General features: G+C 45.0%; 1 protein-coding gene across 1 annotated transcript in view; it reads left to right on the plus strand.

The window, feature by feature from the left end:
* Positions 1–13,638, plus strand: part of ik (IK cytokine) — a 44,865-nt gene that overhangs the window by 6,693 nt on the left and 24,534 nt on the right. Inside the window, exons 4-11 of the mRNA XM_033029779.1 lie at positions 2,063–2,122; positions 4,265–4,432; positions 5,300–5,414; positions 7,739–7,809; positions 8,887–8,933; positions 10,127–10,290; positions 11,062–11,170; positions 12,537–12,582. Of these exons, the coding sequence (XP_032885670.1) occupies positions 2,063–2,122; positions 4,265–4,432; positions 5,300–5,414; positions 7,739–7,809; positions 8,887–8,933; positions 10,127–10,290; positions 11,062–11,170; positions 12,537–12,582 (780 nt within the window). The remainder of the gene's footprint in view (positions 1–2,062; positions 2,123–4,264; positions 4,433–5,299; positions 5,415–7,738; positions 7,810–8,886; positions 8,934–10,126; positions 10,291–11,061; positions 11,171–12,536; positions 12,583–13,638) is intronic.

Here is a 13,638-nt window from a genome sequence, read left to right on the forward strand (position 1 = left end):
GGTAGGGTTCTGGGGAGCGTTGCAGAGCAGTGGGATCTAGGAGTGCAGGTGCAGTCGCAGGTAGATAAGGTGGTCAAGAAGGCGTTTGGCACATTGGCCTTCATCAGCCAGAGTATTGAGTATAGAAGTTGGGAGGTCATGTTGCAGTTGTATGACATTGGTGAGGCCACATTTAGAGTATTGTGTTCAGTTCGAGGGCACCATGTTATAGGAAAGATGTTGTCAAGCTGGAAAGGGTACAGAGAAGATTTACGAGGATGTTGCCAGGACTAGAGGATCTGAGCTATAGGCAGAGGTTGAGTAGGCTGGGACTATTCCATGGACCGCAGATGATCTTATAGAGGTGTATAAGATCATGAGAGGAATAGATTGGGTAGGCCTAGAGTAGGTGAATTGAAGACCAGAGGACATAGGTTTAAGGTGAAGTGGTAAAGATTTAATAGGAATCTGAGGGGTATCCTTTTTCACACAAAGGGTGATGGATGCATGGAACAAGCTGCCAGAGGAGGTAGTTGAGGCATGGGCTATCCCAACATTTAAGAAGCAGTTAGACAGATACATGGATAGGACAGGTTTGGAGGGATATGGACCAAATGCTGGCAGGTGGGACTAGTGTAGCTGGGACATGTTGGCCGGTGTGAGCAAGTTGGGCTGAAGGGCCTGTTTCCACACTGACTCTCTAAAACAATGCTTTTCACTGTACCTCAGTACATGTGACAATAATAAATCTAAACATAATCCTAAACTAATGGTTTGAAGCAGAGTTTGATTCTGATATTACAGTCGCAGTTGACTGCTTACGGTGTTCCCTTTCACAATCTGCAACAGGTCCCCTTTCTATTCAAGGAAGTTCCCTTTCACGTCTTCCTTTCGTTATATAGTTCAATTGGTGCCATGTTTTTATGGTCGGTGATGTGATTGGGGTTGGAAAGCTTTTGCGTCCTGTTTGTTTTTCCTCTCTTGCCAGGGAGACACTGACCCAGATGCCAGAATACCCTGTGTTCTTAGCCAGTCTAGAGAGCACTACAATTTACTCCTATCCTGGCTACAAATTATTTCACCATTCATTTACAACCTGGAACCCACCCTTGCCTCCATCCAAAACGGCAAGAAATTGCCGAGAATTGTGGACGCAGCCCAGCCCATCACACACACCAACCTCCCCTCCATTGACTCCATCTACCCCTCAAGCTGCCTCAGCATGGCTACCAGCATAAACAAGGACGAGTCACACCGCGATCACTCCCACTTTTCCCCCTCACCCATCTTGCAAGAGGTGCAGAAGTTTGAAAACGCACACCTCCAGATTCAGGAACAGTGTCTTCCTAGTTGTTATCAGGCAACTGAACCGTCCTATCACCATCTCAGCTCACATTCTTCCAGACCAACCTAGTATGCGAGATTATGCAAAGGTCTTCTTTCCTAACTTTAGTTTATTGTCATGTGAACTGAGGTACAGTTAAAAGCTTATTTGTTACATGTCAATCAGCGGAATGACTACATGATTACAATGAAACAATCAGTGTACAGATCCAGGATAAAGGGAATAGCATTTAGTGCAAGATAGCGTTTGATTCAAGATAGTCCGAGGGTTTCTAATGAGGTAGATGGTAGAACAGGACCACTCTCTAGTGGTGAGGGGACGGTTCAATTGCCTGATAACAGCGGATGACAACTTGGATGTAGCATCTTAATCTTACTATAAAGCATGGGGCCGCATGGTGGTGCAGCAGTATTGCTGCCTTACAGTGCCAGAGACCCGGGTTTGATCATGACTATGGGTGCTGTCTGAACGTTCTCCCCATAACCTGCGTGGGTTTTCTCTGGGAGCACCGGATTCCTCTCACACTCCAAAGACCTAAAGGTTTGTAGGTTAATTGGCATGGTAAAATTGTGAATTGTCCCTTGTGTGTGTAGGAATGTGTTAGTGTGTGGGGACCACTGGTCAGCAAAGACTTGGGGGGGGGGGGGGGGGGGGGGAGGGGCCTGTTTCCATGATATCTCTATACTAAAGTAAATTTGGTGCACGTGTAATTGAATGTGTGTTTGTGTCTTGTCGCAGGATGCCAAGGGAATACAATGAAGAGGATGATCCAGCCGCTCGTAGGAGGAAAAAGAAAAGGTCAGTGTGACGCATCACTTCAAATGGTTGCAAGGGTGTATGATCCAGTTGAACATAGAGGGTGGAAAAAAATAATGATAAAGATCCGCACTTTGTGTCACTAAATTGATTCAACTTTCCAGCAGTTGTGCAGCTGGTAGAGCTGCTGCCTCAGCACCAGGGACCCGGGTTCAATCCTGACCTTGGGTACTGTTTGTGTGTAGTTTGCACATTCTCCCAGTGACTGCGTGGGTTTCCTCCCACATTCCCAAAACATACGGGTTTGTAGGTTAATTGGCCCTCTGTAAATTGTCCCCTAGTGTGCAAGGAGTGGATGCGAAAGTGGGATAACATGAATTTAGTGATCGCTGTGAGAATGGACTCGGTGGGCTGAAGGGTCTGATTTAAATTCAGTTCAATTCGATCCCCAACCCAATTCAACTTCACATTCAAATGAAAAAATACGGAATCTATGCTAGTCCCATTTGGTCCATATTACTCTATGCCTTTCCGATTCATGCACCTGTTCACATCTTAAATGTTGGTATAGTACCCGTCTCAACTACCTCCTCTGCAAGCTCGTTCCATACACCCGCCACCTTTTGCGTGAAAAAGCTCACCCTCAGATTCCTCTTAATTCGTTCCCCTCTCTCCATAAACCTATGCCCACTTGTTCTTGATTCTCTTTCCCTTAGGAAAAGACTGTGCATTCCCACTATCTATTCCCCATTATATTGCTCCATAATATTTAGAGTATTGTGTTCAGTTTTGGGCACCATGCTATAGGAAAGATGTTGTCAAGCATTAAAAGGTGCAGAGGAGGTTTAGGAGGATGTTTAGGTAGTATGGGAATGGGCAGGTAAATGGTTGGTGATCCAGCAGGCCTTGGTGGACCGAGTGCAGTATTTGGCAAAACAGTTGCTGAGTCTAAGGTACACAAAATTGCTGGGGAAACTCAGCGGGTGCAGCAACATCTATGGAGCGAAGGAAATAGGCGACGTTTCGGGCCGAAACCCTTCTTCAGACTGATGGGGGGTGGGGAAAGAAAGAAGGAAAAAGGGAGGAGGAGGAGGAGCCCGAGGGCGGGCGGATGGGAGGGTGGGAGGAGACAGCTAGAGGGTGAAGGAAGGGGAGGGGACAGCACGGGCTAGCCAAATTTTTCCCAATTTGGCTCACCTGGAAGGGCTGCTGGGGTCCCTGGATGGAGTTGAGGGAGGAGGTATAGGGACCGGTGTTACATCTCCTGTGGTTGCAGTGGAAAGTACCTGGGGAGGGGATTGTCTGGGTGGGAAGTGTATGAGTGAGCCCAGGAGTTGCAAAGGGAGTGGTCTCTGCGGACAAGGACGGGAAGATGTGACTGGTAATGGGATCATGTTCATAAGATGGAGGAGCAGAATTAAGCTTTATGCCCATAGACTACTCTGCCATTCAATCATGGCTAATCTATCTTTCCCTCTCAACCCCATTCTCCTGCCTTCTCTCCGTACCCTTTGGCACACTTACTAATCAAGAATCTGCCAATACCCAATGACTTGGCCTCAACCGCCATCTGTGTCAATGAATTCCACAGATTCACTACCCTCTGTCTAAAAAAAAATCCTCGTCTTCTCCATTCTAAATGTTCATCCTTTTATTCTGAGGCTGTGCCCTCTGATCCTAGACTCTCCCACTAGTGTAAACATCCTATCCACTCCATCCAGGTTTTTCACTGTTCCGTAACTTTCAATTAGGTGACCCCTCATCCTTCTAAACTTCAGTGAGTGCAGGTCCAGAGGTGTCAAACGCCCATCATACTTTAACCCCGGGATCATTCTTGTAAACCTCCTCTAGACCCTTTCCAGCACCAGCATGTCCTCCCTCAGATATGGTGCCCAAAATTGCTCGCAATACTCCAAATATGGCTCATCACAATCTTGAAGGCGGTGGAAATGTTGCGTTGGATGCGGAGGCCGGTGGGGGGAAAGGGGTGGACCGGACTAACTCTGTAATAAAAATGAGCCGCGGATGCGGGTTTATACCAAAGATAGACTCAAAGTGCTGGAGTAACTCAGCGGATCAAGCAGCATCTCTGGAGAACATGTATAGGTGGCGTTTCGGGTCAGGGTAATTCTATCTTTGTTCCCTCTGGCAATTGGAATGAGCTGTTATTGGATTTGCTTCCAGTTACTACGCGAAGCTGCGACAGCAAGAGTTGGAGCGAGAGCGTGAGCTGGCCGAGAAATACCGCGATCGAGCCAGGGAGAGGCGAGATGGCGTGAACAAAGATTACGAGGAAACTGAGCTCATCAGTACGACGGCCAACTATCGAGCGGTGGGACCGACGGCTGAGGCGTAAGTTCAAGAGACCCGGTGAACACCATTTACCCTTTAGGCTGTGACACTGAACCCGCAGCTTGCAATCTTTACATGGTACTTTTGTTGTCACGTATAGCGAGGTACATTGGAATTCATTTTTATATTGAGCAGCGAGTCACTTTATACTGGTTTAGGAATGATTAACATCACTTTTGATTTTGTGAAATAATGGGATATGTATTTAGACCACTTTAAGTCGGAAGTTGGGGAATCTGTGGAATTAATTGCCGCAGACTGCTGTGCAGGCCAAGCCAATGAATATTTTTAAAGCGGAGATTGACAGATTCTTGATTAGTATGGATGTCAGGGGTTGATTAGTATGGGGAGAAGGGGGTTGAGGGGGAAAGATAGATCAGCCATGATTGAATGGTAGAATTGATATTGGGACAGGTTCTTAATCTAAACATATGTCCTTTGGACCAAAATATTTATGAGGCTTGAATCACAAGAGCAATCTTAAGTAAATGATAACTCTTTACATAGATCTATGACATGCAGTAGTTTTGTACAGGTCTGCTAGTCCAGAGACAGGAGCTAATGGCTGGCGTAGTGAGCGAACTGCTGCCTCGTGGTGATCCTAACCTCGGTTGGTGTGTGTGTTTATTTGGGGGTTTTTTTCCGGTTTCCTCCAGTTGCTCCAGTTTCTTCCCAGATCCCAGAGACGTGTGGGATCGTAAATTGCCTCTGGAAATTGCCCCCAGTATGTAGGGAATGACGTACAACTAGTGCATGGGTGATCGATGGTCGGCGTGGACACAGTGGGTTGAACCCTTTAAAAGATGACATGAATGATGTTGGTATTTTTCTGCCGTTGCCTGTAATTCCTTTTTCTGTTCGTTGCAGGGACAAGTCTGCTGCAGAAAAAAGGCGGCAGCTGATCCAGGAGTCCAAGTTCTTGGGTGGTGACATGGAGCACACTCACTTGGTGAAGGGGCTGGATTTTGCCCTCCTGCAAAAGGTTAGCAGCTACGCATTTGAAGAGAGGGTTGAGATCCTCAACGTCCGGGTGGAGGGAATCTTTGAAACTGCATAATTTGTGCTTGGGTTGGAAGTGTTGCAAAGATCAAAAAAAAAAACAAAGTGCTGGAGTAACCTAGCGGATCAGGCAGCATCTGTGGAGGGAATCAATCAATCAACCTTTATTGTCATCTTGCAAAGCAACAGTTGTACAGTGTAAAATGAGAATACGTTTCCCAGGGAATACCTTGCATCGCACATGAAACTTAAAACATTTCACACATAATAACAATAAAAAACAATCCAGTCCCTGATGAAACAGTATAAATAGTTAAAAGCAGGTAAAACAGCAACATTAAAATACAGTAAAAACAATCATTAAAATGTCCAGGGCAGCTGATTTGAGTGGCCAGTGCCAGAGTTATTAAAATGTCAGTGCAAAGCCGCAGAATCAGGTGACTGCGAGTACAGAGTGACTGTTTAGCAGCCTCACAGCCTGTGGCAGGAAGCTGTTTAGCAGTCTGGTAGTCCGGGCTTTGATGCTAAGGTATCTCTTGCCTGATGGCAGGAGATCCAGGTGTGTGTGGAGGGGGTGCAGTTTGTCCTTAGCTATTCTCAGAGCTTTTTTCAGACAGCGGCTCTGGAACAGTTCTTGTACCGAGGGATAGGGAGACGCCAATGAGTGGACAGGTGACGTTGCAGGTCGGGGCCCTTCAAGATGCCTGATAGACACAAAATACTGCAGCGGGACAGGCAGCATCTCTGGAGATGAATAGGTGACGTCTCGGGTCGAGACCTTTCAGACTGACGTCAAGGGAGATGGAGATACATAGATAAGGAAATGTGAAGATGTGAAAACAGGACAAAGGGAATGAAGCTCAAGGAACATGTAGAGTCAATCATTGTTAGCTGGGAGAAAACAGATAAAATGTAGTCGGAGACAGTAAGACTGGTCGAAGAACTGGGAAGGGGAGGGATGGAGAGGGAAAGCAAGGGTTACTTGAAGTTAAAGAAGTCAATGTTCATACCACTGGGGTGTAAGATGCCCAAGCAAAATATGATGTGGTGTTCCTCCAATTTCCAGTGGGCCTCACTCTGACAATGGAGGAGGCCCAGGACAGAAAGGTCAGTATGGAAATGGGATGGGGAGTTCAAGAGAGAGTTAGATTTAGCTCTTGGGGCTAAAGGAATCAAGGGATATGGGGAAAAGCAGGAACGGGGTCCTGATTTTAGATGATCAGCCATGATCATATTGAATGGTCAGGGGGTGGTTAATCTGTGGAGCTCATTGCCACAGAGGGCTGTGGAGGCCCTGGATATTTTTAAGGCAGAAATAGACATGTTCCTGGGTGTTATGGGGAGAAGGCAGGAAAATTGGCTTAGGAGGCAGAGATCAGCAATGATTGAATAGTAGACTCGAGGGCAGGAATGGCCTAATTCTACTATAACTTGGGAACTTGTAAAAACAACCTTCCTTCCATTGACTCCATCTACACTTCACGCTGCCTCTGCAAAGCCACCAGCATAATCAAGGACGAGTCTCATCCCGTTCACTCCCTCTTCTCCCCTTTCACATCAGGCAAGAGGTGCAGAAGTGTGAAAACGCACACCTCCAGTTCTGAGGTATCTTAGAACAGTACAGCATTGGAACGGATCCTTTGGTCCATAATGTCTGTGTCAAACATGATACTGACCTCTTCTGCCTGCTCCTGTTCCAATCCCTCTATTCCCACACTTCCGTCTGCCTCCACCACCACCCCTGGCAGCGGGTTCCAGACCCCATTTTAGACTTTAGAGATACAACGCGGAAACAGGCCACAGAGTCCGCGCCAACAAGCAATCACTCTGTACTTTATCATTATCCCTTACACTAAGGACAATTTAACCGAAGCCAATTAACCCACAAGCCCACACGTCTATGGAGCATGAAAGAAAACTGGAGCGCCCGGAGAAACCCCATGTGATCACAGGGAGAACCAACAACCTCTATAAAGACAGCATCCATAGTCAGAATTGAACCCGGGTCTCTGGCGCTGTAAGGCAGCAACTCTACCACTGTACCACGCTCTCTGTGTAAAAATAACTTGCGCTTAAATAAGATGTCCTCGCACATCTCCATTAAACTTTCCCCCTCTCACCTTATCGCTGTGCCATCTAGTGGTGGACATTTCCATGCTGGGAAACAGGCTGTGACATCTAACTACATGAGGAAATAATCAGGCCCCACAATAAGGAGCCTACATGAGGACCATGAACAGTTTGGTGGAGGTAATTCATCTTGTTCAGGTGGGTCTAAAGTAATTCCTCTCGTCTGCCGTTTATTAGGTTCGTGCGGAAATCACCAGCAAAGAGAGAGAAGAAGAAGATCTGATTGAGAAAGTGCAGAAAGAAGTGAAGTAAGTAACTTGAAAGGCAGAGGGGAAAGAAAAGGCAGATGTTCACGTGAATTGGATGTGAAGATTGATGCTGCGCTCATTACAGTTATAATCAGAGATGAACTCCTGTTCACCGTGTCTACACATCGTGGGGTCCAAGTCCTTGAATACTCTACCCAGCACTATTGTCACAGTACATGAAACCCTCAGCCTGGTATCCGTTATTGCCGATTGCCCGCTAGAACTGAGTAGACCAAATGAACCAGTCAACATTTAAGAACATTTATTTGTCACGTACGTGTGTGTGTGTGTGTTTATATTTATATATAATTTTACATCATCATGAAAAATAAGTGCATGATACATGATATATCATCATATACAGCACACACAGCTATACATACACGTATACAAACAGACACCCTATATATACATATATCGTGTTTATGCGTGCATATATATGTTTCCGTTGTGTTTGTGGTGTATATGATGACATGATATCATGTAATATATAATACGTAATTCAGATTTAGGACCCTAGTTTCAGATGGAATCAAATCATTATATATTAATAACCTTAAATTTAAGACCTTACATAAAATCATTATATATTCTATATAAAATTTTATGTATAATATATCAGGGTCTGAAATCTAGCAAAGCAAACAATGAAAGCATGAGATATATTGGTGGATCTGAACTGAATGTATTCAGTTAACCAGTAGCTAGCATTTAAAGAATTATTAATACATAGTTCACACTTTAAACCTTTAAAAAAAAATGCACAGGTAAAGTGGCTTAGTCGTAGATATCAAGTGAAGTAGTATTTGGTCAGAGTAATTGCCAAATAAAGCACTATGTCCGTGAGTTTGGGGAAAATCAGATTTCAGCAAAAGCGATTGAAGACGTGAGGGGAGAAAGTACCATGCAACAGCAGCTGGTAAGAAACACAAACTAATGGGAAATAAAGTTTTTTTCATCGTTGCCTGCCTGCGGGAGCTAGGTTTGAGTTGTTGACATTTGAAATACTCTGTTTGTAGGTGAACTGCCACAGTCCATTTCAATATGTATGTTAATTATTTTTTAATTGCCCTCCAGGAAAGATGAAGACCCAGAAAACAAAATTGAATTTAAGACTCGCTTAGGTAAGCAACTTTAGTTGGAACTTGATTGCAGATTTGATTGAAAGCAGGAGACTCTTGCCCTCACTCCTGACCCACTGTGTGTTCCTCCAGCATTTTGTGTCCAGCGCTACAATGGATGGTTAGCTTTGACTGAACCCATTAAGTTTCTCCCCCCGCAGAGCCTCAGGCTTGCTGGTAATGGGATTTTTCTGCAAACCCAAGGAATGTACAATTCTCTACAATGAGGATTCTCCAAGCAATGTATTCCTAATAAAATTATTAAACCCTTTCTCCCTCCCCCACTCTGGTTGTTCTACCAGTTCCATTGTTCTCATTCTAGAATCCCTCTTGTATCATACTTGGACCAATATGGGCTCCACCCTTCCAGAGGGCATCTGTTGGCAGCCTTGATTTGTTCTGGCCTTTACTTACCTCCAGATTATTCAACCCCCCACCTCTATTTTTAATGTGTAGATGGGTTCCGACCCGAACAACACCTATTATTTTTTGCCAGAGATGCTGCCTGTTCCGCTGAGTTGCTCCAGCATCTTGTGTCTATCTTTGGTATAAACCAGCATCTGCAGTTCTTTCTTGCAACTTAAAACTGTGGTCAGTTGCATATTTCAAGACATATTGAGTTCTCTCATTCCACCTAATATTCCTTCCTCTGGCTTCACAATTTGCACCTTTACCTCACACTTTTTGTTTCATCATCTCTGGTCTTGGTATAACCATCTACCTATCACTCCCCTCACCTGCGTCCACCTCCACAGAGAGAATTGAGTGTTTGTACATTCTCCCTGTGACCTACGTAGGTTTTCTCTGGTTTCCTCCCACACTCCAAAGACATACAGGTTTGTAGGCTAATTGACTTCTGTAAAAACTGTGAATTGTCCCAAGTGTATATAGGATCGGGTTAATGTGTGGGGATCGCTGGTCGGCGCGGACTCGGTGGGCCGAAGGGCCTGTGTCCACGCTGTTTCTCGAAACGAAACTCAATAGTCCACTGAGACCAGTAATTCCATTTATTCTGAGGCTATGCCCTTTGCTCTGAGACTCTCCCACTACGAGAAACATCTGCTCCACATCCACTCTTCGCAGGCCTTTCATTATTTGGTAATGACACTTGGTGTGAGGTGTGCACACTATTTTGTGGTCGTTCGGGGCTTGTGGGGCTGGAAGAGCTTGGCACTAACCTTACTCTTTTTTTTCAGGGCGTAATTCGTACCGTATTCTGTTTAAAATAAAGCCCCAGGAGCGAAATGAGTTGTTTTTACCAGGCCGCATGGCATACGTTGTGGATCTGGACGATGAATATGCAGACACAGATGTTCCTACCACACTAATCAGGAGCAAAGCCGACTGTCCTACTATGGAGGTGAGGAATAGTTCTGCAACATATTTCTGAAGAATGACACAAAGTGCTGGAGTAACTCAGTGGGTCAGACCGCATCCCTGGAGAACATGGATAAGGTGATGTTTCAGGTCGGTTAATCGGCCTCTGCAAATTGCCCCCAGTGGGATAACTTAGAACTAGTGTGAACAGGTGATCGATGGTCAGAAAGGACTCGGTGAGCCGAATGGCCTGTTTCCAGGCTGCTTCATTCAATTAATTTATATGCAAACATTGTAAAGAACTCAGTTTTATTCCTGTACCGAGGGCGGCACACTGGCGCAGAGGTAGAGTTGCTGCCTTACGGGTGCGGTCTGTACGGAGTTTGTACATTCTTCCCGTGACTGTGTGGGTTATTCCCCGGGTGCTCTGGTTTCCTCCAACATTCCAAAGACCTCCATGTTTGTAGGTTAATTGGCTGTGGTAAAAATTGTAAATCGACCCTAGTGTATAGGATTGTGCGGGTGTATGGTGATCGCTGGCTGGCGAGGACACGGTGGGCCGATAGGCCTGTTCCCACACTGTATCTGTAAACTAAACTTTAAAAAAAAAATTGGAAGTCAATTGAGATTTATAAATGGGAAACGTTCATCTATTATCTTTTATTTGCACACTTTCTCGATCCAGATTTTATTTACACGAAAGGAATGAAAATAAAATGCATTGCTGCTCCGAGATACTCAATCCCACAAGATTTGATTATGTACTGTGATGATTCTGTTTCTCTGTTTTGATCAAATTGTCCTTTCTCTTAAGGCACAAACAACGTTGACCACCAATGACATTGTCATCAATAAACTGACTCAGATCCTGTCCTACTTGCGTCAAGGAACTCGTAACAAGAAAATGAAGAAGAAGGATAAAGGTAGAGCAAATGGAACATACAATAATGCAGCACAGGAACAGGCTGTTCGGCCCACAAACTGCATGCCAACATGATGCCAAGTTAAATTAATCTGGTCTGCCTGCATGTGATCCATGTTCCTCCATTCCCTGCCTATCGTATCTGCTTCCATTACTTCTCACGGCAATGCATTTTGGGCATCAAACTGATGGCACAGCAGGTGGAGCTGCTGCCTCACAGCGCAAGAGACCCAGGGTCGATCCTGACCTTAGATGCTGTCTGTGTGGAGTTTGTGGGATAACTATTGTGGACGGGTGATTAATGGTTGGCGTGGACACTGTGGTCCAAAGGGCATGTATCCATGCTGTATCTCTAAAAAAAAAATTGCTCACCTTAAACCTATGTCCACTGGTTGTTGATTCCCCTAGCCTGTATGCGTGTATTCAGATACATGAAGTCTTCACCTTCCATGAATCGAGGGCTTCTTAACCAGACAGTTTTCCTAGTGAGTGAGTCAGAGTCAAACAGTGCAGAAATAGCCCCCTTAGCCCAACTTGTTCACACAGATCAAAATGCCCCATCTACACTGTTAATCCCTCTAAAACGTTTCTATCCAAGTGTCATCTAAATGTTGTTATTGTACCTTGCTCAACTACCTCCTCTGGTAGGTCGTTCCATATTCCCACCACCTTCAAAGTAAAAAAGATGTCCCTCAGGTTCCGATTAAATCTTATCCCTCTTACATTCCCCCTATGTCCTCTAGTTATTGATTCTGCAACTCTGGGTAAAAGACTGTTCATTGACCCGATTAATTGCCTTCATATTATACACCTCTATAAGATTACCCCACATCCTCCTGCGCACTAAGGAGTAAGGTCCTAGTCTGCCCAACCTCTCCCTACAGACCAGGCCCTCGAGTCCTGGCAACATGTTCATGTCATAGAAGCAGATGTAGACCATTCGACCCATCGAGTCTACTCCACCATTCAATCATGGCTGATGTATATTTCCCTCTTCTGCCTTCTCCCCATAACCCCTGACACCCTTACTAATCAAGTATCTGTCAATCTCCGCCTTAAAAATACCCAATGACTTGACCTCCACAGCCGTCTGTGAAACTCATCATCTTAAAGCATCTCTGCATTCTTTCCAGCTTAACAAAATCCTTCCTATAACAGCATGACCAAAACCAAATGCAATACATCCAATGCATCATTGATAAAGGATACAAAACGAGATGCCTTTTCTCTGCATAGACTGTATCTGCATCATTCATTGGGAAGGGACTGGAATTTTGTGTTCTGCAAAATATGAACATGTGACACAATTGTTACATTTTTGTGATTGTTAATCATTTTTAATTTTCTTCATTTATTTTCTTTCTCAGGTAAATTGGGAGGTGATGAAAAGAGACCACCAGAGGCTGATATAAGGTGATTATTCTTTTAAATCTCTGGGACACTTGTACTTTGGCAGGTGCTTTGAACGTGGTGGTGTGGAGGCAGATACAATGGTGACATTTAAGAGGCTTTGAGACAGGTGCGCGGATGTGCTGAGAATGGAGGGATATGGATCGTGCAGGCAGAGGAGATTCATGTAACTGAGAGTTATGTTTGGCACGGACATTGTGGGCCGAAGGGCCTTTTCCTGTGCTTTACTGTTCTATTTGCGATTGAGCTGAAGGGGTTGACAAGAAGGGTGAAGATTCTTCTTCTTCACTATTTGTTAGACTTGCCTGCCAACTTCTTGTGATGAGAGTCTTAAAGTCATACAGAGCTGTGAAGCTGCAGCTCTGCCAGTTGTGTCACTGTGCTGCCCTAAAATCTAAAACTAAAACTAAATGCAGGAAATGGTCAACTGGGAGAATGGAATGTTGTCAATAGACAATAGGTGCAGGAGTAGGCCATTCGGCCCTACGAGCCAGCACTGCCATTCAATGTTATCATGGCTGATCATCCCCAATCAGTATCCCGTTCCTGCCTTCTCCCCGTATCACCTATTTTTAAGAGCCCTATCTAGCTCTCTCCTGAAAGCATCCAGAGAACCTGCCTCCACCACCCTCTGAGGCAGAGAATTCCACAGACTCACCACTCTCTGTGAGAAAAAGTTTCCTCATCTCCGTTCTAAATGGCTTACTCCTTATTCTTAAACTGTGGCCCCTGGTTCTGGACTCCCCCAACATCGGGAACATGTTTCCTGCCACTAGCGTGTCCAAGCCCTTCACAATCTTATATGTTTCAATGAGATATCCTCTCATCCTTCTAAACTGCAGAGTGTACAAGCCCAGCTGCTCCATTCTCTCAGCATATGACAGTCCCGCCATCCCGGGAATTAACCTTGTAAACCTACGCTACAATCCCTCAATAGCAAGAATGTCCTTCCTCAAATCCTTGGAAGAGGGGTGGGAGGAAACTTAATCAACATGATTGTGGAGAGATTAGTTTAGTTTATTATTGTCACGTGTACCGAGGTACAGTGAAAAGCTTTCG

Source organism: Amblyraja radiata, chromosome 11 (genome assembly GCF_010909765.2).
Source record: "Amblyraja radiata isolate CabotCenter1 chromosome 11, sAmbRad1.1.pri, whole genome shotgun sequence".
Classification (NCBI taxonomy): Eukaryota; Metazoa; Chordata; class Chondrichthyes; order Rajiformes; family Rajidae; genus Amblyraja; species Amblyraja radiata.